This window comes from Quercus lobata, chromosome 6 (assembly GCF_001633185.2).
Source record: "Quercus lobata isolate SW786 chromosome 6, ValleyOak3.0 Primary Assembly, whole genome shotgun sequence".
NCBI lineage: Eukaryota > Viridiplantae > Streptophyta > Magnoliopsida > Fagales > Fagaceae > Quercus > Quercus lobata.
Genome location: NC_044909.1, coordinates 38,938,323 through 38,961,707, shown reverse-complemented (window position 1 = coordinate 38,961,707; position 23,385 = coordinate 38,938,323). Strand labels below are relative to the sequence as shown.

Sequence of the window (23,385 nt, the reverse complement as noted above, 5' to 3'; positions counted from 1 at the left end):
TAAAGTTAAAAAATATCATATATATACCTCAAAACCTTTATTGAAATAATTACGTGAGTTTGGAGATAATTAAATAATAATATAAATTTACGTAAAGTTTTGAGGTTTGTTTGGATATCGTTTATTACCGAAAACTAAACACACTGTAGTAAAATAATTTTTAAATGTGTGAATCGTGCCTTGTGGACCAATTTTAAAGAAAAATTTGTTAAAATTCGTACTTACGGATCTCGTGAACAGTGCACAAGACCCATAGAAAAGAAACGCAAACGCACGTCTACTTTCCTTTTCAGTGCAATCCAAACCCAGCCTTGGTGTCTATCTAATAATTTAAAACCATCTTTATAAGTGGAACTTTAACTTTAAAAAATAATCTAAAAATGGGTTCAAATTAACCTTCTCCTCCCTTGATATATAAAATTTATATGTATACGTATACATGTGAGTTAAGTTCAAATTACACTTGATATAACTTTGGGCTAATTTTTATTGGATGTGTATTTTGAGATTTTCTTTTTCTTATATAATTCTTGCATGCAAATTTCAAAATAATCATAAATCAATAGTTATCTCATATATAAAATGTTTAAGTTTTAAGTTTTTTATATTTTAAAATCATGCATAAAAATGAGTTTAAATTTTTTTTTTTATCAAAATATCATCTAAAAGACATGAAATTCAGAGTGCATGTTAAAAATATTAAAAAAAAAATTGTAATTCAACTATGAAAATTTTAAAATATTAGTTCAATAAAAAAAATTATTAGGTTGTGTAATTTTTTTTTAAATGTATATCAAATATAACTTAATTCTGACAACTACACACATATATAAAAAGTAAAGATGTTGATTCTCTCACACTTGTTATTGCATATTATTGGTACACATCACACATTTTATGTTTTAAATGTGAACAATTATAAAATATGTGGATATTATGTACAAAATTATGAATGTGCCTATACATTAGGTTTCAATAAACTAGACATATATTCTTTATTTAAGGAAGAAAAATAAATAAAGCATTCGTCCCACTTGTCATTATAATCACATATGTAATACTAAATCAAATCTAACATTTTTTTTTCTCAAAAAAAAAAAAAAAAAATCAAACGTAAAATTTAACGCCCAAGCTGATAATTTTACCTATTTAACCAAAAAAGAGTACATTAGAGTTCCTGAAGTAATGCTCTATGTAATTCTTGTCTCTCTTGCCTTGACACACCAAATTTCTCCGTAGGAAGAGGAGGGAGCTTAGAGAACTTCAGTGTATTATCTTCTTGAACTTCACATGAATTCTTGCAGGAAAAAATGGACTTAGTCTTCCTTAGTCTGGACTCAACAACCTTCTTACTTGCACTAGGGGCCTTACCACTTTCCACAATACTTTTGGTGCACTCCTTGTAGGCCACAAGAAAAGGGTCTTCCTGCCATCTGTGTCTCTTAACAGAATTGCTTCTGCGAGGAGGTTGTAGTTGTGGGCATGGTGGAAGAGGGATCTTAATGTTTTGAGCCGAAACCTTAGCAGTAGTGGTACTATCTGAAATACATGGAGTAGGTGGTGATTGTGATGATTTTAGTTTGAGGGCATGTAGTCTTACTCTTATATCAGTAGGGCACTCTGTGTTAACCTTGCAGATCCCAGGCTTGTCCTCCCATGAAAAGGGAATGCTTCCTTGTGAATGAGCCTTTCTGTGATTCATCTTTGAAATGAAGAATTTTTTTTTTCAAACTTTTGGGAGAGTGGAAAAGATGGGTTAAATAGCTGTTTTCATGTACATTGCACTCTCCAACCGCAGATGTACCTAAAGGGTAAAGCAAGGAAAACGTGTAGAGGAATTAAGCTGGCTTGTTTTGCTTTTAAACAAAATATTCAAGATAGCAGATGATGAAAGAGTAGAAAAACTAAAAAGAAGAGCAAATTGTTGAAACTAATGCCCAATAATTTGGTGGACGAGTTATTAGCGTGTACACAAAATTAATTTACATGGGTTGACAAATTAAATAGTACGTTATTAGTTAGGTAGGGGTGGATGATGCACTCAATAACTAATTTAGTGAACACAATATTACACATCCTTGCATAATTATCCATGCCTTTTAAGGTCGTATAGTGACACATCAACAAGAAAGACAAGCAATATATATAGTCTATTTCCCATGAAATGTTTTTATATACATGCATTTCTTGAAAGTTGAAATATTGTCATGGTTGGCCGAGAGGTTCTTTCCTGCATTTGATTGAATTGATTGTACATATACGTAAATTTATTGCTTTCTGCATATATAGTCACAGAATACGTGAACTTTGATAATGACAACATGTCATATATATATGCATGCATCATAACTCACAAGGGAACCCAATTAAGTAGTGCAATAGAGACGTTTCAATATTTCAAAAACTTATAACGTGTTGGATCGGCTTAAAAAACCATTCTTTGGAGTAGGTAAACAGAAAAATCATATAAGACCTTGAAATCAAAATGTTCATGATGATGTTATCGAAGAAAGGCATCAGTCTGTTTCCTTCCTAAACATATTGCCAAAATCATTACCATTTTTGTCAAATCCAATAGGAGAATTGTGCATTGATGTTGAAGCTATGACAACCGATCACCTAGATAGATAAGTATAGACCGTTGGCTTGAGGGTTAAAACAACAGCAAAGTTTTTCTGGAGTCAATTGCAAGGAAGGTTGTGACTGTAATTAAGTCAAGGAAATTGATCATATTTATTTAGATTAATGCTACAATCATAAATTAATTTACTACATTTTTACAGACTATTGCTATGGCCAATTCTAATTGGTTTTCATCTAAGTCTACTACTAATATCATTTTTTCACTTACTAATAACCACTTATCACATCAACCGTTTGTTAAAATTTTGTAAAAGAGCTTATATCTTTAGCATTTTCATTTTACTTATATAGGGTAGTGCAGAATTGCAACTAATTAAAATAGTGCATTTTTTTTTTCCCGTTTTTGGGTGTACAGAAAAGGAGGAAGTATGGCAAGGACAAATGGGGAGCATAATATAAAAAGAGAATGTGATTGAAGGTGGAAGCTTGACATTTTGTAATCGTTTGAAAAATGTCAATCATTATTTAAAAAATAATAATTTAATAAAGAAAAAAGAAAGAAAAAAAAAAGGAATATGTCAATCATATCTTTTCCGTAAGTAGATCATGTTGTGTTTTAAAAGAAACCCAATGAGTTTTTTTTTCTTCTCAAAATAATCTGATATGAAGCCCTGCGGCAACTCATGATTACCTACAAACTACAAGTTGAAATGGGAATTTTTATTATATTTCTCGAATAACATGTATAATCAATCTTCTTCTTCTAGCTTCTTATTTTATTTCAAAGGAATCTATACTTATTCCATAATTTTAGGGAAATGTATGGGAATTTTAGGTAAGATATATATATATATATATATTTTTTTTTAAGAGTTTCAATTTATGATATTCGCTCTTAATAATAACTCTTTATTATCAGACAAAAATATCAATCAATTTTTAATATAGGTGGGGATTAAATTTCAAATTTCTTATTTAACTATTAAAGACTTTTTCAATTAAAGTTAACTAGAACTCGCCCTAAAAATTATCATTGAATTGTTGGTAGGTTTTTTGTTTTTTTAGGTTGGTAAGATAGTTGGATAGTTTAACAGATTTTCAAGTCCAGGCCCACCAAGTTTAATCATATTCTAACTTTTCTCCACCGAAGAAGAGTACAGGCCCATAAATTTAGGCCCACATGATTTAAAAACTGAGCCGAGGCAATTACTGCATTGGGTCTGTCGTGGATAATCAAGCAGCCCGAAGTTTCGGGCCTTTTAAGACCCAAAACCTTAAAGATACTAATGAAAAAGTGAGGGATAATAATGTCATTTAACATAAACTTCCATTTAAGCTATAAAATTCTCTCTTCGAATTAGGGTTTCGTTTCACAGATCCAAACTGATAGAAGAGAACTCTATAAAGTCTAAGTTATCGACCTCTTAGTTTCAGCCTTGTCTTTTTTCTTTTCTCTGTTTGCTTTGATTCCAATTTGATTCTTGTAGAGCTTATTGATCTTTTTTTTTCTTTTTTTTTTCATTATTTTGAGGAATTATGAGGCTGTGATGACGAACAACATTTCTCGATTCTGATATTATGTACTTTTTTTAGTATTGGACCAGAGCAATTATATTTGCTCTCTGATGACTTCATTTATGCGTGTCTGAGCCTTTTTTTATGTTTTCAATTCATTGTGTTTATGTTTGTGTTTTTTTTTTTTTTTTTTGTTGTGAAAATTTGGGATTTGATTGGAGGTGGCGATGATTATAAAAAATTCCTCGTACTGAATGCTCAATTATATGAAATTGGGTATGAGTATGACAGACTCTTATATACACCCATAGAATCTGAGCCCTCTCCAACTGTTACTACCATAGTTTTTATGTGTTAATAATATTTGTTATTAAATTTGATTTGTTTTGGTCCCGAATGTAACCTGTAATATCCAGTTTTCTCTACTGTGGTTTTTGTTAGATTTTAGTTGTCTGGAGACTTCTAAATATTCATTGGTCTATTTCTTCTTTGGATGTGTATTGTTCAAGGATTTAATAATATTTTAGGAAAAGCTAACGTGATTCAATTTATGTTGGTATAATTGGATGTTGTTGTTCAGGTTGATTACTTTTTCAAGTATGGGTTTGCATTAGTCTATATTTAATTAGTGTCATATATATACTGGTTGGGGGTGATGCAGTGAAAAGTGGGCAAAATAAAGCATGAAGAATGATGATAATCTCTATGCTAGCGCAGCACCGTTATATCGGTGCCATGAGCGGCATTTTTCCACACGAGATTTCTGACTCGATAAACCATGTTTTCAAAATGTCGTCTGAATAGGCATATTATTGTACATCTAAAAAAAAAAAAGCTATTTCTTATCTGAACTTGTGTGAACCTAAAATCTCTCTGATTGCACAGTTATGCCTTTGCAAGTTTCAAGTGCCTATATCCTAGGCTATGCTTTCTGATTTCATGGAGCTAATAGATAAAATCTCTCTTGTTCAGGTAATGCACGCCTTGATTTTTTGATAAACTTCAAATTTTATTCAAATGGAAAGCGCAGAGAGACAATCTCCCAAACTGGCAGAGTGGACACTGGATAACTCTAGGGAGATTATACTTATTAAAACAAAAGGACTTACTAGTAGCAAGAGATAATTTTGCAGTGACATGAGCTACAAAATTAACCCCACAAAAACAACACTGAACGAAGCCTACTTTAAGATTTAAAATACTATAAACTAAATTAGCAATAGACCAGTCTGGAATAACATCTTCAATGGACGGGGTCAAAACATCTCTTTGCATCTCCTTCAATAATGATATGTGACCATCCTTCTTGGATTGCTAACTGGGCAGCCCACAAAATTGCGTTGGCTTCAGCTACGATAGGGGGACAAGGATGGTGGGTCTTGGAGCTAATAGAAAAAATCTAACAATTGTGCGGATTCATTAGCTAAGAGAGGATGCCAACTGTTGGAGTACTCTCTCTTTGGTTCTTTGAACCGCCATTGAACCTTCAATTTTTATTTAAGGGGGGAAAAAGTAGGTAGAATTGGTAGCATATGGGTTGGTCACTTCAAGGGGACCTGGCCTCCATGGAAGAGAGAGAGAGAGAGAGAGACCCTCTTAACCACTCTTCACCTTATTAACTAGTGTGGTAACCCTTATCTCCAAAGTAACTAACTAATAAATTCCTATCTATTGCAATCAATAAAGTCCACATGTACAAAATATAGGTTCCTAATATTACCCCTCCCATTCAAAGCACCTTGCCCACAAGGTGAGGGAAAGAGAGCTGTAGCTAATGAAGGGATTCCCAAGTTGCATCATCAGGAGAAGCACTTGCACCAAGACTTCAATGATGACCCTAGACGGCTAGACCTCAAAGACTTAGTCCTTTTTTTGCAAAACAGCCATAGGTTTAGTAAGCACTTGACCAAACTCATCAACAGAAGGTAGAGTAGGTAGGGGTGTGACATGTCGGCCCAACTTTAACTTTAGACATGACACATGAAAGATAGGGTGGATTCTTGACTTAGAAGGCAAATCCAACTTGTAAGACACACTACTAATCTTCTGCAATACCTGAAATGGCCCAAAATATCTTGGAGATAACTTCCACCTACCCTTGGAAGCCAATGACTGTTGTCTATAGGGCTGCAATCTCAGGAAAACCCCACTACAAAAGACCTCTCTTGCCTGTGCCTATCAGCTTGGGTCTTCATTCTAGCTTGAGCAGCAGCCAAATGAACCTTTAAGGTGTCCATAAGCTTGCCTTTGACTTAACAATGAATCCAAAGCATCCACCCTAGTAGTACCAGGCACATAACCTTGGAGCTTAGGGGGAGGAAAGCCATACAAAGCTTCAAAAGGAGTTAGCTTCAAATGAGTATGAAAGGAGGAATTAAACCGAAATTTAGCTAATGGTAGCCAAGAAGCCCACTAGTGAGGTCTATCACTAGTGAAAGCCCTTAGATATTGCTCCAAACTCCTATTCACAATTTCAGTCTGCCCATCTGTTTGAGGATGATAGGCAGTGGATCAAAACAGTTCCTTGCAATCTAAACAATTCAAACCAAAACAGTGAAGTGAAGGTGGCATCCCTGTCACTCACAATAGAAGAGGGCATGCCATGTAATTTAAAGATATGATGCATGTAAAGAGAGGCAATCTTGGCTGCATTATATGGATGAAAAACAAGAACAAAATGCACATACTTGGTTAATCTATCCACCACCACCAAGATAACCTCATACCCCATAGATTTAGGAAGACCCTCCACAAAGTCTAAGCTCACATCAGTCCAAGGAGTAGTAGGGATAGACAATGGTTGAAGTAGTCCAGCAGGGAAAGATGTTTCAGACTTGATCCTTTGGCAGATATCATAATCCCTTATGAACTTCTTGATGTCAGACTTCATTCCATGCCAATAAAAGTCACTCTTAACCCTTTGATAAGACTTCAGGAACCCAGAGTGGCCAGCCAAGAGGCTACAATGAACATGATGCAAAAACTGAAGCTTAAGAGAACAAGATGGACCAATAAAGAACCTGCCCTTGTAAAGCAATAACCCATTCTGAAAAGTGAAGCCCTTAAGAGGATTACCAGCTTAGACAACAGCAATAAGCTATTGGACAGAAGCATCTAATGAATAGCTATCCTTTAATACATCCAACCAAGTAGGGTCAGGGACTGTTAAGAGCATCAAACAACTTGTCTTGCAATCAGAACTAGAAGCAAGTAGGTTAGAATCAATCCCAAACTGTCTAGACAAGGCATCAGCTACCCTATTATCACTACCCCTTTTATATTCCACCACAAATGCATATCTTAAGAGTTTAGCAAGCCATTTCTGCTGAAATGGGGTAGCAATTCTTTGTTCAAGTAGAAATTTAAGGCTTTGGTGGTCAGTTTTAACCACAAAAGGCCTTTCTAACAAATAAGATCTCCACTTTTTGACTGCAGAAGCTAAAGCCATCAATTTAGTCTCATAAGTGGATAAATGAAGGTATTTGGCTTTCAATGCTTGACTATGGAAAGCAATAGGTCTCTGATCCTACATTAGTACAGCCCCAACACCCCTCCCTGAAGCATCACGCTCAATTATGAATGGCTTAGAAAAATCAGGAAGAGCCAACACAGGAGGATGAGTCACAGCCTCTTTCAACCTTGTAAAAGCTTCCAAAGCCTTATCACTCCAATGGAAAGAATCCTTCTTCAAGAGATCGGTTAAGGGTTGTGCAATGATACCGTAACCCTTAATAAATTTCCTATAATAGCCAATTAGTCCTAAGAAACCTCTCAAAGCCTTGACAGAATCAGGTATTGGCCATTGCACCATAGCTAATATTTTCTTGGGGTCTGCCTTAACACCCTCACTAGAAATGATATGACCCAAATACTCCACCTCAGGACACCTAAACACACACTTAGACTACTTAGCAAATAATTGGTGTGACAATAAAACCTCCAAAATAGTCCTAAGATGAGATAAATGAGCATTCATGGACTAACTGTAAACCAAAATGTCATCAAAGAACACTAGGACAAATTTCTTTAGATAAGGTCTAAAGATAGAATTCATTAAAGCCTGAAAAGTGGATGGTGCATTAGTCAACCCAAAGGGCATGACTAAAAATTCATAATGCCCTTCATGAGTTCTAAAAGCAGTTTTAGGAACATCCTCATTCCTCATCCTAATTTGATGATAACCTGCCCTTAGGTCCAACTTAGAAAACACTGAAGCACTTGCCAATTCATCCAATAACTCATCCACAACTAGTATAGGAAATTTATCTTTAATAGTGGCCTTATTAAGAGCCCTATAATCTATACACATGCGCCAACTACCATCAGCCTTCCTCACAAGCAAAACAGGTGAAGAAAATGGACCCTGGCTAGGCTATATTGACCCTACATCCAACAATTCATTCACTATCTTTTTAATTTCAGACTTTTGAAAATGAGGGTACCTGTAAGGCCTCTCACATACAAGCAGGGTTAAAGTACTCAATCATTGTGTACCTAAAACCACCTCACAACCACCCAAATGCAAGATATTAAAATCCACAACAAACCTATGCCCTTGTAAGGTGATAGTGACCCCATGACAGCTCCCTAAGGTCTTAAAACTGTGCCATCAGCTACTCTAACCACCAATATCTGAGAGGTATCCAGGCGCAAATGTAAAACTGGTAACATAATAGCATCCAAGAAATTATGGGTGCTCCCAGAGTCAATGAGAGACACCACATCCTGATGTAGAATCCTACCTTTTATCCTCAAGGTATTAGAAGTAGGATTCCCTACTAATGCATACAATGTAATCTTAGCAGGGTCCACTCCACTCCTTAAACTGACATCCTAATTATCAAGCAACACTTCATCCTCATTAATCTCCACCAGTTATACCCTAGAAGGTTTAGGTTTCACCTCCATTATTTCTTCCAACAAAAACAATTTAGCACCTTTACATTTATGCCCCATCTGCCACTTCTCATCACAATTGTAACAAAGCCCTAATCTCCTTCTTTCCTCAATTTGTGCTCCAGTCAACCTTTGTAAATGAACATTAGTCCTAGACTCTACTCTAGCCTCCAACTTAGGAGTTCCCAAAACTAAAACTTTACCAATATCCATTAAATTCCTAAATCCCTTCCTACCATTAGTTAGGTATTCTTCTTGAATTTTTGCCAACCCAAAAGCTTCATTAAGAGTTTTAGGGACTAACATCCTAACTGGTAGTCTAATTTCATCCTACAATCCACTTAGAAATCAACTCAATTTGTGTGACTTAGATAACCCAAAAATCCTATTAAACAAGATTTCAAAGTTACCTTTGTAAGTAATCACAATGGATGTTTGCTTGAGTCTAGTGAGTGCCTCCATAGGATCATCATAAGCCGTGACACCAAAACGAGTTTGCAATGCTTTGATGAAGACCTCTCAGCTAGGAAAACCACCTGCTTGCTCTGGATCTTGGAACCAAATGAGAGCTTCTTCCTCAAGATGATGCAAAGCCATCATCACCTTTTGGTGCTCAAGGGTATTGTGATAGGAAAAGAATTGGTTAGTTTTATAAACCCAACAAGTTAGGTCCTCTCCATGAAACCTTGGAAAATCCAACTTCAAATTCTTGAGGGAATTGAGAGGTGAGGACTTTGGGTTTCCTCCGTTACTATTGATGAGAAGAGCTCGAGAACTTGAATTGGGAATTTGGCGCTTATCCTCTGCTTCAGCAATTCTTTGCGAATTTCTTGTAATGCATGTTCGTGATTTTTAGAAACTTTAGCTAAAGCTACAATTTTCTCTAAATTTTGTTTCTCGGAGTTTTGTGAATTGGAATTTTGGGAAGTGGAATGAGTTTCTGTCATGGTGGTATGGAAGGATCAGATACTCTAATACCAAATGTTAGGGCTCTGTTAATAATTTGGAATGAAAATGGGTTGGTCACTTCAAGGGGACCTGGCCTCCATGGAAGATTAGAGAGATAGAGAGAGAATGAGCAATGTATTATTCATCAAAACAATGACTCTATTCTGTTACACAGTTCCTTCCTTATACCCGTGTAATCCTAACTAACCCACAATACAACTAACTCACCCTCTTAACCACTCTTCACCTTATTAACTAGTGTGGTAACCCTTAACCCCAAAGTAACTGACTAATAACTTCCTATCTATTACAATCAATAAAGTCCACATGTACAATTACACTGCAATTGGAATATAGGTTCCTAACACATTGAACATGCAACACAAACGGTATTATCTTTTGTAAAGACATTTAAATTCAACTATATGGTTTATTGATCAATGCAATCATATGATTGAATATATTTGGGGATGCCTTAGATCCTTTAATTAAATTTGTAAGTGCAATTATGTGATACCATAGATTCTTTAATTAAATTCAACCGTGTGCCATATAGATGAATCTAAATATCTTTAAAGAAAATAAAGTTTTTTATATTGCATTGCTCAATACAACAATACATTTAATTTTAATTGGATAAACTAAAGCAAGTACCTAATTAATTATAATTGGATTTATCTAATTTGTATTTTGAATCTTTGATAAACAAATTGTTGTTGAATCCATTCTTAATGAACTCTTTTAAGCATCCACAACCGGAAATCTCATCCCATCCTATTTTAACATCTCAAAAAGCTACTTTATCGATTATAACATACTATTTTTCAATACATCCAACATCCCAAAATTCTATTTTTTTTCCCAGTCTATTTAAAATTTTTTTTTTTTTACTATCTCTCTCTCTCTCTCTCTCTCTCTCTCTCTCTCTCTCTCTCTTTCCTTTTCGTCTCTCTCCCTCAACCTCTGGCACAAAAAAAAAAAAAAAAAAAAAAAACCCAGCAAGTTCTCTCTGGGTCTAAAACATCACCACCACCGTAAAACCACTATCACTCACATCCCAGCAAACCAACCACGCTACTAGCTAGCAACCACCACAATAGCCACCACCACGCCACCGCCATGCCAACCACCAAAACCCATTAAAAAAACCACTAAACCCACCACCGCAAGAAAAAGCCACCACAAAAACCACCAAGAGAAAAAAAAAAAACACAAAGAAACCGCCAAAAATCACAACCAACAACCACAAGAAACAACCACTACAAGAACCACCAAAGAGATCAAATAAAAAAATAAAATAAATAAAAAACACACAAAGCCGAACCCAGAAACCCACGGCAAAACCACCACATCAGCCACCTGCTGATGTAAACAAACCCATAGCACGCCACGGAGAGATTGGCTCTGTCGCAAAGGCTTTGCCCGCCACTAAGAGATTGGCTCATGTTGCTTTGAGCACCGGCAATCTGCATGAACTCAATGTGTGAGCTCCGATCTAGCTTGGTGATTCGGAGAGAGAAGTGGGCTTGGTGATTCGGTGAGAAAGAGAGAAGCTTGACAATGGCGAGAAAGAGAGGGGATGAGAAAGAGAGAAGGAAGAGAGAGAAAAGAAAGAGAAAAAATGAGAGAGGAGAGAGAAATTGCCAGGTTAAAACATGGAGAGAGTATTAAAAAAAAATTATCCCATTCAGCTATAGTACCATCTTACATTTGAGATGGTACTCTCGCTATATATCAAAAAAAATTTGACTTTTTCCCATTTGACTTTCCTGTTGCTGAGCAGTGTTTGGGCCTTTTGGAATATAGTAGACCCACTGCTGATGCTCATGTACCGGGGAATAAAAATGAAGCTACAGCGAAAAGCTCTTTCTGCAGAGCCAAAAAAAAAAAAAAAAACAGAGCACTTCATTATTCAGGTTGAACGTCCGAGCTAATAGAAGTTCTTCATGAACCGGTATATTTCTTTCACGATTAACCGAACTACAAGAGAATCGAAATTGATTTGTAACTAAATTTGTATGTCTTCCCCAGCTGGAGCTTCTAATTTAATTTCTAAATATTTGTACGAGTTGTAATGTAGCCTGTAGGTCTATTGTCAGAACTCACATCACCAGCTTGAAAAGCATTTTAGATTTTTTTTTTTTTTTTTTTTTTTTTTTTTTTTTTTTTTTTCATGTGCGGTCCAAATTTCGAAATTTATACAAACAAAATGTCGAAAAAAATATGGAAAGGCACACGATAAAATTTCTGAAATATAAAGAAAGGTTGTTCGGTTGCTTTCTTTCCACTGGAGCTGGGAGTTGGGACCATGCCTTCGTTTGTTGGGAAAAAAAGAAACACATTTGCATGATGCTATGACGTTAATAAATAATAAGCCATTGTTAACCAGATTGATTGTCAACTGTTTACTAAGTGGAGCTAGATCAGACAATGCTACAATAAGTATAGGCCTATCAATGCAAAGTCAATGCTCTCACTGTCTCTTCGCTGTCAATTCTTTTTGCAGTGTATTTTAACAGTCAGTGACAATGGATCTTTTTCTCTTTATAAAGTGGGACTAAAAAGTAAAGTGGGGTTTTATTTTTGCTCATGCAAGACTTGTTTTTTAATCTTGCATTTGGTGCTATAAATCTCCCTTTATTGTCCTAGCAAACCAGGCTTGCCTCCCCAAAATTATTCTTGAATCTTGAACATCAATATGCAAACAGAATTTGGGAACCAAACAAGTATGAAGTGTATATAACATTTGGGGAGGCCAAAAAGGTGGGGTGGTTTGTAAATAGAATGCTGCAATTTCAACATCATGCAGGGGTGGCCGTGGGCCAAGGCAACCTCGAGTTCTTATCGTTGATTAGTTTCATGTTGACATGTTAGTGCGGTCCTGGCTACATGTTCAAGCTCTACTTGATTTTCAGACCCTGCCAAGCATTATAAATTATTGGTCATCTGATTTGATAACTCTGAACTGGTATTTACTATTTACTCCAAGTCTCCCAGGGCCAATAAAAATATAAAATCCCATCTAATAGGGAGTTTTTTTTTTTTTTTTTTAGTTACTAATGAGGAGATAGTTGAAGAGGTGATAAAGCATTATACTTTTCATTACAAAACCATAAAGTTGGAAAAAGATGAATTATTTTGCAAAATAAATTTTGGACCTATAAAAAGTGGGATTTGCTATTGTAGAAATTATCAGGTAATCATGGATGAAAAAGAAGATTTGAAAGTTTGTGAATAATGTTGAGTCAAATTTGTGGATCTGCAGATACAAATATACCTAACAAGTCATATCAAATTAACATAAGGGTCATCAAATAGCCCACAGCCCGACCCAAAAACCCGACGGCTCATTGGGTTAATGGGCGGCCCGGCCCGTTGTTATTAAGGCCCATGAGTAGTCCACTAGCCCAGTGGGTGAGGCCGTGGGCTAGTTTTTATGCCCATGGGTACCCGGTGGGCTAGCCCAGTAGCCCAAACCGTTGCCTAGCCCGTTGGCCTAACCCATTGATTAAAGGAAGTGTATAAAGGGTTGATCTTGAGATATTATAGAGGAATTTCTTAAGAAAACTCCCTCAACTACTAAAATACTCAAAGTAATTGCGCTAAACTTAGTTTACTAGATACATATTAGCCAAGCAAATTTGAATTAACCATTTTACATTTTTTTTTTATTAAAGATAAAAATAAAAAACTATTTAAAGCCTTAATAAAAAAAATTAAATAGGTTTCCATCAACAAAACAAAAAATTAAATAAATTTGACTGTAAAAAAATTTGTAATTAAGTATTAAATTTTTTAATTTTTTTCTTAAAAAAAATAGATTGATTATTCCCTTATAAAAAATTGATTTTTTCCTTATAAAAATAATAAAATAATATGTTAATACAAGCCCATGGGTAGCCCATTAGGCCCAACCCAATAGCCCAACTCGCTAAAGATAAAACAGGCATTGCCCATGTGCAGGGTCATGGGCTGAGGTTTTCTCTTTCAGCCCAGCCCAAACCGACCTGTTAACTAGTTAATAGCCCATTATGCCCAGCCCATTGTGCCCATGGGCCAAGTAAAAATAGGCCGGACCAATTCGACCCGGCCCATTGACGGCATGCCCAGTAATCCATGTGTGGTATTTGAAACACCCTCCTAATTATATCATGAATCTTTTAGATAAACCTCTTAAAGAATTAGAAGGATTAGTATACTATTATGTGTGATTTGATCAAAATTTTGATTTTACAGCTTCAAAATGAGGAACTCTCATACCATTCAATGAAATTGGTATACCCTATATCTGGCATGTCTCTTGATCATTTTAGATATTTTAGGGGTATTTCTATCATTTTAGTTGTTTTTAAGGTAGTTTGTTATTTTTCATATTTCAAGGGTGTTTTGAAAATTTTAAGGGCATGAATATGATGTTTATTTTAAATATTTTTGGACATTTTTGTTAGTTTATAGGTATGCATTCTCTTCAAATTGAGAATGTTTTACAGAGCGCACAACATATATATCAAAATATCAACTTCAAAAGAAGGTTTTTTTTAGGTCAATTATTTCAGTTTGAGTAAATTTTTCTGATTTTCAAACAAGAAGAAATGAGAAAAACTTGAAAGAAACATTATTAATAAACAATTTTAAGAAATTTTTAACATCACTTTCATAAAAAGTTTATAAAAATATTTCTTAAACTAATGTTTTTAAAGCATCAGTTAACTTTTCTCTTAAACTAAATATATCACTTTCACTTTCAGATTAGTTAGTAAACAATTTTAGAAAAATTTTGATATCACTTTCATGAAAAATATAAAAATAAAATAAAAAAAACTATTAGAATTTTTTTATCCTCTTAAAAAGTTTCTAAATGTATTTCTCAAACTAATGTTTTTAAAGCATCAGGTAACTTTTCCCTTAAACTAAATCTCTCACTTTTAGATCTAGCCAGTCTTCACTGTTTCAGCTAAGAAGAAAAAAATAATGCAAAACTTTTGTCAGTGGTTGTCTAGTCTTATCCCATGGCCCCATGGCTAATAACTGAGCCGGGGAGCAATGGCTCCTTCTGCCTAATGGGCAGGCCACAAGAGTGCCCCCTGTCTGGAGTCCAGGGTAATCCTACCTAATTCATTATTCTGATTTTTATGATTCCAATACTGTTTTGAGCAATCTCCCGACTCAAGATGTTTGCACTGGGGTCTATGTCTTATCACAGGATGGCCCAATTCAGAGGGTCAATGTCTCAATTATCAGTATCTATATATGTATTTTGGATTGGAAGCCATGTATATACGTTAGTTGTTTGATAATGGAAGTTTCGCCACCCATTATTGCTCTATCTTGTCCCTACCATTTTTGGAGGCTAGCCTGTACAAACAGTTTTTATAGCTTGTTTCTTATTGTTTCACAGTTTCAGCACAGGCTTCCCAATCCCAAATATGCATATTTCATATCCTCTGTAGTAACGTAACTTGTGCCTGTCTGAATGATCCAATTGTTGTAGCAGAGGAAAGTCAAATAGCTAATAAAATCTGAGGCATCAGGCATACACAAACACAGCATAAATTGATTTTACTGGTAAAAAACTATAGATGGCACTATGACAACAAATCTTTAACAGTCAAAGTTGTCAATAACTATTGAAATTAAAATAAGCCAACTCCCTAGTTGGTAAATTTAAATTAACCATCCAAATCAGATAAACAACAAGTTACTCCACACTTCTTGGCTCTCCTTCCTTTGCTTTCACCTACTAATTTAATCTCCATCCTGTTCTTCATCATCTGTAGGTCTGTTCTTGATTACAAGGATGGAATTGAGGAGCTTGCAAGAGTTGAACCAAGCACATCCTCAAACAGACTAGCTCCCTCTCGGCTCCTTTTGTTCTCAACTCTTGGGCTACTGCCTGAACTGCTATTTGAGAGTGAACCAAAAGGCGCCTTTTGCAAGACACCTGTGGGGGAAGACCCCAACTGAGGACTGCCATCCCACCCTTCTGTCAAGAGGTTAAGAGCTGATGAGTTGTTGCAGGCTCTTGCAGTGTTTGTGGTGCTGGTCAAGACCTCACCCAGAGGACCCCCCATTGAAGTACCCCAAGAGATTGGTATCCAGTTAGTTTGCTTCTGAGTCGGTTCACTGAAGTCAGTGCTCATCCCCAAGTTCATTTGAATTGGCTCAAACTCACGAGATAACCTTAGAGGTGAGAGTTTGTCTTGTGTCGGTGAGGATGAGGATGATGAGAAGTCTGAGGGTGCCATAGGGATTGACATTGAGAGCTGAGTCCAGTCTGATTTCAGTTCTTCTGGCCAGGACATGACAGAGAGATTCGACTGGTCCTTAGGCAATTCATCGATGAATTGGCGAAGTGGATGTTGATCTTGGCATTCCTGGCCATTGAAGTCTAGGAAAGAACCATAGCTTTTAGAATTTAGGTAAGAACCCCTATGTGAAGGATGAAGGAGGGAATCAGTGGAAACTAGCCCAAACTCTGATTGAGAGGATTCTTCTAATGGTATCCCTTGTTTCAAAATGGTAAAAGTGGGTTCATTAGATTTCAGGCTGATAGTGGAGGACATTGTGGAGAGGCCCCGTGGATCTTGCATTCTGGCACAAACATTCTCTCTGTTCCAGAAAAGGAAAGAAATATCTATATTGAAAAAAAAGAAAAAGAAAAAAAAAAAAAAAAAAAAAAAAAAAGAGTGGCCAAGGAAAAGGAAGCAGCTTACAAGTATCATTAAGTATCATTATAACCTCTATAATGTCTACCATAAAGGCTCTATTCAATTATCCAAAGATATTGGGAACGGAGGATATATAAAAAAAAGGAATCCTACGCCTCAACCATAAGGACTAGTCACTTTCACCAAAGTAAAGATAAAACGATTGGGTCTACTTTAAAGTAAAGTGAAGCAAGTAAATAAAGTGCAAGTATGCAAACTGTTTTAAATTAAATGTCTTCTTAGCTCAAAATTTAAAAGGTATACTAAGAACTAAACAGATAAAGGAAGCTCTAATTCACAAAGTATTTTTATTTTTCACCTGCTGACAATGGCATCCACAGAAGGATTGGAAGCACCACCAGGCTGCAAGTTCTTGAACTGGTGCTGTGTCATAGCAAGGTTGTTGGGTGCACCACTGCTGGGAATTACCACTGTTGACAGTGAGGAGGTCCCTGGTACAACTTTTGAATTAGTGGTCCCAGGGGCAGCATGGCCAGTTTGGCCTTCCACAGGCTTTCTTGAACGATGGCGGCCCCGATTTATGTGCCTTTCACAGTACTTCTGGTCGGCAACAGCATCTCTTGAGCACCGCCATTTCTTTCCATCCGTTCGACGACACCTTCCAGGCTCAGGATCGGTATTGCCAGAGAAACCTAGATGGAAAGAGCCCCAACCCACTGCATAAAATTCAAAATGAAAAACACCAATAAAATGATAGGGATTAAGGAAAAAGACTAATCAGACAAAAAGGGGGGAAAAAAAGAAGAAAATGAATTCTGCATCAAAGACAGTATCACTTTGTAGCTTAAAAACACAGCATATCTTGAATGTTGGATAAAACTTTCTACCAAAAATTAGCTAAAAGCTTGGAGATCACTGCTGATGCTGTAATATATAACAGTACAAGAAATAGCAGCCGACACTTAACATATAAGAGTAAAGTAAGATGACATACACAAACGGGGTACAAAAATGTAACGAATATATAAGAAATTACATGAATTATAAGGCGAAGATCCAGTAGCTGAGCCAGACAAGCCATAAGGGTAGAGGGATCTCTTGAGAGGGAAGAGCAAATTGGACGGCACAGCCACATTTGATGTGATGTACTTGTAGATCAAGGCCTGATGCTCTAGCTCTATCCACTGAGATGGAGTAAATGGTCCCCTAACTCCAGCAAAACTCCCATGCATGCTTGAATTCAAGCTTCCAGAACCATAAGCTGAAAAAAGACAATGTAAATAACTTGCCCATAACTTGTACGGGAATCACACATAATATGAAAAAAAAAAAACACACACACACACACACTAAAGAAACAGAGAAAACCAAGAAAGTCTCATCCACTAGTCCTAATATTTTTCCTATCCTTTCTTGCCCTTTTCCCCTTTGGTTTCCATCAGTCTGAGAGCGTTGAAAATTATACCAAAACTAATTTAAAGCAGAAGTACCAAATATATAATACAGGGAAAACGCCACCCTTTTTTGCTTGACAAGACTCAAAACTAAAATTTTCCAACAAATAACAATGAAAAAGACCCGCACCAAACATGAAAATGAAGCCACCTAATAACTTTTTTAGCAGAACCCATCTTTTGTACTAGAATAATGTGCTTAAATCTGTCTTCCCCAAACCCCATCTCACAAAACCAAATACAAATCTTCCCCAAAATACGAAGCATACTCAACTCAAACCACACCAAAGATCGTGTTAGAGGATTACCTGCATTTCTAGAGTAAGCAGAAGGTGTGCGTTGGTAGTAAGGGAAAACTGAGTTGTGTGTGGCTTTATCCACTAGTCCACCATCCTTACTTAGAAAAGGAACCTCTGATTTGACCGAAGAGAAGCTCAGCATAAGCTCCTGTTGGCGATTATCAGAAATGGGCAAAGTATTAGATCTCAATAAAGGAGTGCCCTGGTGCAATGACATTGTCTTGTAAGCTGAAAGACTATCACTTTTAGCCATTTTAGAACTCTTCCAGTCATCTTCACCAGCCCCAGATTTGTGTTGCTTAACTAACCCAGATCCAAGACCCTTTAGCTTGGTTTCAGGGTCTGAGACCTTGGAAGATCCTCCTCTACCTTCAGGACCTACCAAATCCTCCAAACCCATTACCCCAAAATCCATTTTGGAGATACTACCATTCTACAAGACTCTATTAAGCATCATGAAGAGGAGGAGAGAGGTTAGGCTTCAAATAGGGAAGAAAGAGGAAGAGAGGCGCATCTGATGAAGCGTGGGTTTTGTACTTTGTTGAGCTGAGTTTTTTAAGTAAGCTTCGAGAAGGAAAAAAATAATTCGAGAGAGAGAGAGAGAGAGCGAGCGTGTGTGTGAGAGAGTTGAAACTTAAAACTGAGGAGCAGACAAGGCTATAGTACCAAACCAAACCCTCGTTCTCAGACACATATAATAACATATTATTGTGCTTTTTTTTTTATAACATATTATTGTGCTTTTAATAGGCACTCTCACAAGTTTATCCATTTTTTATTTTAAGGATATTAGAAAGCTTTAGAGTAAAAACCATTCTTGGTAAAAATATATATATGTTTGGCCCAGTTTTTTTTTTTTATAAAAAAATTTAAAACGTTTCTATTTAAATTATTTTTTAAATAAAATAACATTAAGAATAAGTTGATTCAAACTCAAAAAATATCATTTGTACACACAAAAAAGAATTATCTCCATTTAAATGGGTCTATTTCATGATTGAGTTTAAACACTATAAATTTAAAAATATATATAATATCATACTATTTTAAATTTTAAATTAATTAACATTTGATAAAATATTATATTAAAAAAAATCCTCTGTATCTGAACTAAAATGGAAAAATAAAAAATTTATTGAGAATATATTTATTATTGGGCAAAACTTGTGTTTAGTACTTTAAGTATTCCTAAATTAATTTAAACATCTAGTTATATGAACTATGAACCAATAAAACATAAGTAACACTACTATCGTTTAGAAAAAATAATTAAATTCAACTATATATTTGACTCTAGCTAATTAAGAAAATTTAAAAAAAAAAAAATCTTAGGTTACATAAATCTGAACTGGGCAAAAAGTAAAAGAGAATGACGAATCTCCCTAAGCTGGTCATTGTTTGGACTTTGGGGTATACGTATATTGCTAATGGACTGATAAATTGACTAAAATACCCCTAGGCCTTAACCGGATTGGAGAATGACAAAGGCATACGGTAAACCCACTCTTGTTATTCTAATCCCAACAAAGATTCTGGAGTTCTTCCAAAATTCGCTCGCAAAATATCAAATCTAATCTTTCACAGCTACTACGAGTCTACAACAACAAAGATTCTTGGACAAGAAATGGCATGACAATATCCTTCATGTCATACTTAACTTGGTTGATTTCCACAAAAGTCCTTGCTAAAGATTCCTGTCTTCTTTCTTCTTCTTTTTTTCTTTTTTTTTTTTTTAAATAATTTCAATATATTTCTATAAAATTTCGACATTTTCACTCTAAACAGCAAACTTTCAATTGCTTTGCGTGTGAGGAAGTGTCAAGTAAGTTTCAAAACTCTTGACAAATTTATGTCTTTTTGTTCTTGCTATAAGAAGAAATTGTGATATCATCTTTATTAGTTTATTTCTTATGTATAATTTTTTAAAATTTCAATTTTTCTAAGAACAAAAGATAATCCAAAAAACCATTTGTGTAAGTTTTGGATTAGATTTAAAAATAAAAATAAAAACTAACTTGTTTATATAATGTTTTTTTTAAGTGAAAAAGAGACTAATAAGAAGACAATCAAAAGAAATTAAGGGGAAAAAAGGTAATAACTTAGAATGTTGAAGCATCATTGATTATGTAGTAAATCTACAAACATACTCGCTGAAATAGTATATCCTTTTAAAACTCATGAGTCATGAAGATGATTGTATCGCCATTTGACATCATCTCACGAAACACTAGGATTGAAAGTTACTATGTAGTACATTTGGTTGATGTTGCAATTTTGAAAAAGCTAGCAAGCATTGGTGGTGTAAAAAATTTAGCAATTTAACATCATAAAAAAAAAAAAAACTATTTTATTTATATTACTTTTTTACTTTACAAAACACTTAACATTAGTGATTGTATTTTAGCATTCAACACAATAAAAATAATATATCTATTACAATAAACAATAACCATTACAATAAATAATCTTAGCTACAGTGGTAACCCAATAATTTTTTTTTTTTTTTTTAACATTTGAGTTACAGTGCACAGGCAAAGATGTGCATTGTAGCTCAGTAGCAAAAAATTATGCATTTAGCTCTACTGATGTCGTTGAATTTTGCTATATTTTGATGGTAAATTTAGCATTTTAGGAAAATGCCTCCACTAATACCAATGCTCAAGCAAAACAATTGGATTAGCCTTTTTGCAAAAAACTTATTGTTGGATATTATTAGGGACAAAGTTGTTATGGAGGCAAAGGGGCCGCTTGGTATGTGATTTTAAGCCACTTTTTTCAGTTTTTAAACAACATTACACGTATTTTCACATATTTTTCACCCATACGTATTTCCAAATAATACAAACAACATTACTTTAACAATGTTACCAAACGGCCCCAAAGGGACTTTCGATGAGAACATGATGAATCGAATGGCCTGTCATGACTTATGAGAACAAAGACATTGACCATTATGATATCATCATCTATATTTTCATGCCCATGGCATGACGAAACAAATTGATGAAATGCAATATATGGGTGTAGATGGTATATGGAAAACCACATTCATAAATATAATATGAAAATTGTTGGAATATTCATTTGCGAGTAGTATGGTTGATAATAGCTACCTAGATTTTAGTTGTTAATTTTTTTTTAATCAACAATAAACATTAAGGTTGGAAGAGGGTTCTCCATGGGTTAAATGGCCATATTTATTGTCGCAAGTAAGAGACTTGAGTACGAATTTCTCTTACACCAAAAATCAATTGTATCTTAACTTGTTAATAAATACTATTGTAATATCTATCAAATACTATAATCCAAAAATCAAATCCTATAGTGTTTATTAAAAGAAAACAAAATTCAAGGTTGATAATATCTATTACTTGCTAATGGCATAAATAAAAGAAGCGTGGCTTCCAAGAAAAAATTAGGGTTTAATAATTTTTTTTATCATTAAAAAAGTAGGAGGTGGTCACAAAAAGGGTTTACATAAATAGACGTTACTATAGTAGTATCTTACCACTAAGTTCAAGCTTATAAACAAGAAAACTAGTGAACCATAGCCGTTATCTCAACTCACAAAAGCACTAGTAAACATTGAGCCAAAACGTGGAGTTTTGTCTCAAATGTTTTTCAATATTATAGATGAGGTAATGTGCAAAACAGCAATGCAAAAGAATTGTATATACTTAGTTAGGCAACATTTGAAACAATAAAGGAAAGTAGCATCTCGAGTTTTAGAAACTCGAGATCCATATTACAATAATGCCACACAGATCTCGAGTCTTTAAGACTCGAGTTTCATGCGAAAAAAATTTCACCTATAGTGGCGTTTTTAAGCCTTTCAGTGACGTTTTAAAGCCCTATAGCGGCGTTTTCCTGGAAAATTTTTTTTCATAAGTACAGATTTATGGAGTCCTATAGTGGCGTTTTTAAGCCCTATAGTGACGTTTTATAGACCTATAGCGGCGTTTTTATTCAATTTATGGAAATCGAGTCTTTAAAACTCGATTTTTAGCTTAATTTTTTTCCACTTTAGACTAATCCACTTACAAATCGAGACTTAAAAACTCGATTTTTATCTTGGAACTCGAGTTTTAGACACTCGAGATGCTAGTTTTCAACATTGTTTTGAAACGTGACAATTAACTAAATTTTTTAATATTTATTGTTATTTAGAAAAAAAATTCTATTATAGATATAACAACATAGTAAATCATTTAAAGATTATTCTAGAAACAATTTCCACATAATGCTATATTTGTTTTGGGTTCACAACTAAAGATAAGTTTTTTTTTTTTTTTTTTGAGAAGATAAAGATAGCCGAAACTACATTATTGATCTTTGAAGTTTACCTTGTAAGTACAACTGGTCCCTTAAGTTTCAAGTGTGCGTTATTGGTCCTTCAAATTTTAAAAATGAACAATGTTAATCTTTCTGTTAACTACAATTAATAATATTACTTATATGGCTAACCGAATAATGACTTGTCATTTTTTTTAATGATGTGTCATTTTTTAATTTAAAAAATTACAAAAATTATTAGAAATTACTAAAAATATTAGTATATATAAGTTTTACAAACTTATTATGCCATGTGAGTGACTTAAAAAATAGTTTTACACATCCAAGCATCCTTATCATTTTGGTAAAAACTTAATAATTAAAAAAATTAAAAACTGCATATTTCTCCCCTCAGCCTTTCTCTCTCATGTTCTTCGTTTGCCATCTCCTAGAAAATACCCAATATCAAACTCTAATTCAATTGACTCATTTGCACAATATTAGCGTCTCTTATGAGTCAGAATCAACGATGAATAACTTTATTCAATTTCAAAATATTTTCTAAAGTCTCCCCTTTTGTTTCAATTTCACTAGGATTTCAAATCTAAATATAATCTTGATCTTCTTTTTAAACCTAATTCAAAATTTCCACAATGCATATGAAGCCCTATGTAAAAAGACGAAAGAGCAACAACTCCATATACTTCCAAATCTAGATCCTATTTGTATCGACTACATAGCAATGGATTA

At 34.6% G+C, this 23,385-nt stretch overlaps 2 protein-coding genes and 2 non-coding genes across 4 annotated transcripts; 2 read left to right on the top strand and 2 right to left on the bottom strand.

Annotated features, from left to right (window-relative positions):
• Positions 1-1,015: 1,015 nt before the first annotated feature.
• On the bottom strand, positions 1,016-1,839 carry LOC115950820. The gene has a single exon (XM_031068075.1). The coding sequence runs from the start codon at positions 1,700-1,702 to the stop codon at positions 1,169-1,171; it is 534 nt and encodes a 177-aa protein (XP_030923935.1). The 5' UTR covers positions 1,703-1,839; the 3' UTR covers positions 1,016-1,168.
• A 2,283-nt stretch (positions 1,840-4,122) lies between these two features.
• Positions 4,123-4,237, top strand: LOC115951068. Its single transcript, XR_004083204.1, has one exon. It is a non-coding gene; the product is annotated as a small nucleolar RNA snoR126 (small nucleolar RNA).
• A 79-nt stretch (positions 4,238-4,316) lies between these two features.
• Positions 4,317-4,421, top strand: LOC115951058. Its single transcript, XR_004083194.1, has one exon. It is a non-coding gene; the product is annotated as a small nucleolar RNA snoR8a (small nucleolar RNA).
• Positions 4,422-15,476: 11,055 nt separating this feature from the next.
• On the bottom strand, positions 15,477-19,047 carry LOC115995424 (growth-regulating factor 1-like). Its single transcript, XM_031119984.1, has 4 exons — positions 18,373-19,047; positions 17,647-17,871; positions 16,969-17,326; positions 15,477-16,551 (listed from the first exon to the last, which is right to left on the bottom strand). The coding sequence occupies exons 1-4, from the start codon at positions 18,776-18,778 to the stop codon at positions 15,732-15,734; spliced, it is 1,809 nt and encodes a 602-aa protein (XP_030975844.1). The 5' UTR covers positions 18,779-19,047; the 3' UTR covers positions 15,477-15,731.
• Between the last annotated feature and the right edge of the window lie 4,338 nt (positions 19,048-23,385).

What these genes read in the sequence shown, in the direction of transcription:
- LOC115950820 (XM_031068075.1), bottom strand. Translation starts at nt 1,702, where the DNA reads ATGAATCACAGAAAGGCTCATTCACAAGGAAGCATTCCCTTTTCATGG.
- LOC115995424 (XM_031119984.1), bottom strand. Translation starts at nt 18,778, where the DNA reads ATGGATTTTGGGGTAATGGGTTTGGAGGATTTGGTAGGTCCTGAAGGT. An exon ending in ATCTTCGCCTTATAATTCAT is followed by an intron (nt 17,327 to 17,646) that starts GTAATTTCTTAT and finishes AATTTTATGCAG; the next exon opens with TGGGTTGGGGCTCTTTCCAT. An exon ending in GTGGATGCCATTGTCAGCAG is followed by an intron (nt 16,552 to 16,968) that starts GTGAAAAATAAA and finishes TTTCTGGAACAG; the next exon opens with AGAGAATGTTTGTGCCAGAA.